The 3,887-nt window shown below is 42.8% G+C and overlaps 1 protein-coding gene across 1 annotated transcript in view; it reads left to right on the forward strand.

Annotated features, from left to right (window-relative positions):
* Ganc (glucosidase, alpha; neutral C) overlaps positions 1 to 3,887 on the forward strand; it is a 72,989-nt gene that overhangs the window by 58,789 nt on the left and 10,313 nt on the right. The window contains exons 18-19 of the mRNA XM_005381328.2: positions 245 to 309; positions 3,558 to 3,634. Coding sequence (XP_005381385.1) covers positions 245 to 309; positions 3,558 to 3,634 — 142 coding nt within the window. The remainder of the gene's footprint in view (positions 1 to 244; positions 310 to 3,557; positions 3,635 to 3,887) is intronic.

A 3,887-nucleotide genomic window follows, 5' to 3' on the forward strand; every position in this document is an offset into this window, starting at 1 on the left:
TTTTTTTTTTTTTTGGTTTTTTTCCGGTACCAGGAACCGAACTCACGACCTTGCACTTGCCAGGCAGGCGCTTTGCCACTGAGCTAAATCCCCAGCCCCTGATTCAAGATTTTATGAGGAGTGTTCCAGGCCAGACTGCGCTATATAACAAGACCCTGTCTCAAAAAATATAACAACAAAAATCTAAGAAAATATGTAATAAAACATCTAATAAGGTTAAAATGTGAATTTTTTCTTTCCCCAGGCCTCTGTGGGTAGAGTTCCCTAATGAATTAGAAACTTTTGGTATAGAAGATGAATACATGCTAGGTGAGTATTAATTAGAATTATAAGTACTATAATTATGCTTTTATTATATTTTCTAATATGAAAGCACTTTAATCACCCCTAGTTCCAAGAAAGCCAAAATAAATAAATAAATAAGTAAAAGACATTCCTTCACCAAGATTTCTAATGCACTAATGGGATCATAGCTCTATTCTGTTACAATGTGCCACTTATACTATTCTTGTCAACTTCAGATAAATCCATTCTGTTTGTTGGAGTAACTTAGGATTTTTATGTTGAGTCCACTCCTCTAAGCCCTATGAGACCCCTCCAAGGAAGGGATGTAGAAAAAAGGTCAGATGGCTATAGTACAGATCTGAAAGCATCTAGGTTGTACATAATGAGCTATTTCTTTAATAAGGATTAATTCACAAAGCTGGAACTTGGAACTTTATCATTGTAGAACATGGCTCAAGAAGTCTTCTAGGGGCTGGGAATATAACTCGGCGGCACAAGGGCTGGCCTGACAACTGCAAAGTCCTGAGTTCGATTTTCAATACCCAATAAAGAAGTCAGGCTAGCCAGGAACAGTGGCACACACTTGTAATCCCAGCACTCAGGAGGCTGCAAAGTCCTGAGTTCGATTTTCAATACCCAATAAAGAAGTCAGGCTAGCCAGGAACAGTGGCACACACTTGTAATCCCAGCACTCAGGAGGCTGAGGCAGGAGGATCATTGAGAGTTCAAAGCCAATCTGGACTAAATAGTTATCAGGTTAAATAACCCTTAATTATTGTGGGCTGATCAGGCCCGCAATGTCCCAAGCGAGTGGACAGCGAAGGCTTAAATAAATGAGACAAGTGGTCTGATTTCAGGGCTCCAGGAGGGTCTAACTCTCTTACAGCGTTGATATCCTCTGGGTTTAGACAAAGACTTCTCTGGGCAGCTCATATTTATTTGGTTTTCAAATAAATGAGGAGGATACTCAAGAAAACATGGAACCTTGGGAGAATTTTCCCAAGTAGTAAATTACGTCAATCAGAAGAACTACCTTATTTTTAGGATGGTATTTATTGTAGGAGTGTGGAGCCGGCAGCTGCAATCTCCTTGTAGTTAAGTGGGGGTTGGAGCCAAACATCCTCAGTGTGGCCTTATCTTGTCCTTTGAGGTGTCACAGCTTCACAGGCCAATACCGGCCTCAGGGTGACAGGTGGCTCAAAGAGATTTACTTACTGTGAGTCCACTGCCCATCTTCAGACAAGGTGCCTAAACTTCAGACAACTCACAAGTAAATACGGAAAGCCCATTGGTTAATATTAAATCCTGCTCAGAGCCACTTCGTAGTGGTCTCCATCACATAGTGAGTTCAAGGCCAGTCTGAACTGCATAACAAGATCCTGCCTCCAAAAAAAAGTCAGGCTAAACATTGAGTTGCCAAAGGATGAATCTGATTTCTAATCAATGAAAACTTCCAAATATAAAAATATAAAATAAAACAGGCCCTGGGCTGTGGTTGTAGCTCTGTGGTAGGCACTTGTCTAGCATTTGCAAGGCCCAGGGTCAGTCCCCCAGCACGTTAGGTCTCAGCTAAAGTAACTGCCTTGGAGAAACTGCCCTGACAACTCCGGCTCTCCTCATGTCGGGTCTACATCCCATTTCTGTCCAGAGTGACTGGTTCCAAGAACAAAGTGCCTGCGGATGAATAGAAAAGCAAGAGAAACAAGAAAAACAAGAGGGGCATAATTCTGGGATCAGGGGGCTTACAGCCTCTTGGACTGCAGCCTCCATTACCAATCTCAGTCACCTTTCATTGAGCGAGAACCAAGGACGTAGCTAGTACAAATGAGCAGATACCTAACTTTTTTTGTTGTTTTGTTTTTAGCAAGGATAATACAGCTCAACTATTATAAGTATGAGATTTGACTTAGTAAGCCATCATGTTACTCCTTTCGGGCATGTCTCAGTAAAGCATTTAGTGCTGACCTCACGGCTTTCCACAAGGACACAGGTTCTGCAACCTTATCCTTTCCACCAGTGCTTTTGCTAGACTCCCTCCAGAACTAAACAGTCACGTGGCTTGATCAGGCCTGAGGCAATACAATGAAAGAGTAATTAAAGGATTATCCTTCTCCACATGTAATCCAACACATGCCTGTAATCCCAGCATTTGGGAGGCTGAGGCAGGAGGATCATAAACTCAAGGCCATTATACTGAAGCCTTATCTTAAGAAACCCTAACAAACAGTAAACAAATCATTGTGTGTTCTCAGTGCTTTCTCTAGTTCTTCCTATTACATAGCTTTCTACTCCATAACTTTGCCTCTTAACTCTACTTAACTTGTAATTATCTTTTACTATCTATCTTCATTTACTGTAAATTCCCTGAGGGCTGGGACTATGCTTGCTTTATTTGCTCTATCCCCAGAGCCTAGCATGGTGCCTAAGACTTAGTAAGCACTCAGGAAATAAGTACTTACTGAGTAAAAGAATTCATTCACAAACTGATGGATTTTATACAGATATGATAACAAATCAAAGCTAAACTAATGATCCAGATTACTTTAGAAAGAACTACGCCTTACTGCTGATAACCCCGAAGGACAGGGCCTATGTAACCACACTGAGCACCCTCTGGATGGCACTTGTAGGCTCACTGGCATCAGGGTCCGTAACGGAAAAACACAGACAGCCATGAGAAAGAAGTGCCATCCTGCTGACAAATTAATGGCACACTAGCTATGGTACCTAACCTAACTGTAACCCTAACCCTACAGCTACACCTATCCCTACCACTAACCCTAACGCAAACTAACTGTGGTACCTAAACCTAACCCTAACCCTAACCCATAACCCTACCCCTAACCCTAAGTAGCTGTGGTACCTAAACCTAACCCTAACCCTACCCCATAACCCAACCCCTAACCCTAAGTAGCTGTGGTACCTAAACCTAACCCTAACCCTACCCCTAACCCTAACCAACCATAACCCTAACCCTAACTAACCCTAGCCCTAACCCTAACCATGACCCTAACTAACACTAACCCTAACCCTAGAGTTACTGTGCCATCAATGGATTCATGACGGGTGATACCTCAGTCATCTTTTTGAGCCCCTGTCCTCTTTCTAACAGTGCATCTGTGGTTAATTGTTGCTTCAGATCCCCATGTTCCTTGCCTACAGAAGTGCACAAGCTAGTGGTCTTTAAGAGCACAAGTGTTTAAGTAAGTGGAAAGGATATTTTCAGATTTCTTACAATAATACTCAGGTCCTTTTTCTCCTCCATTTTTTAGGAAGTGCTTTATTGATTCATCCAGTCACAGAACCAGAAGCAACCATGATTGATGTATTTCTGCCAGGATCCAATGAGGTAAGAGTGATAACAAACGGCCACAGATCTCGTGACTCAGATCTCTTACCCCTTCGTTTCTCTAAGAGATTTCTTCATCGTGCAGCTGTGAGCACATTCCAAATGTCCGTGCAACTGATGGCCACTGTCCTCAGAGGTCAAGAAATGTAATGAGGGAGAGGAGAGGGGAGGGGAGGGGAGGGGAGGGCAGGGGAGGAGAGGAGAAGAAAAGAGAGGAGAGAAGAGGAGAGGAGAGGAGAGGAGAGGAGAGGGA

Source organism: Chinchilla lanigera, unplaced genomic scaffold (assembly GCF_000276665.1).
Source record: "Chinchilla lanigera isolate Chin_1 unplaced genomic scaffold, ChiLan1.0 scaffold00015, whole genome shotgun sequence".
NCBI lineage: Eukaryota > Metazoa > Chordata > Mammalia > Rodentia > Chinchillidae > Chinchilla > Chinchilla lanigera.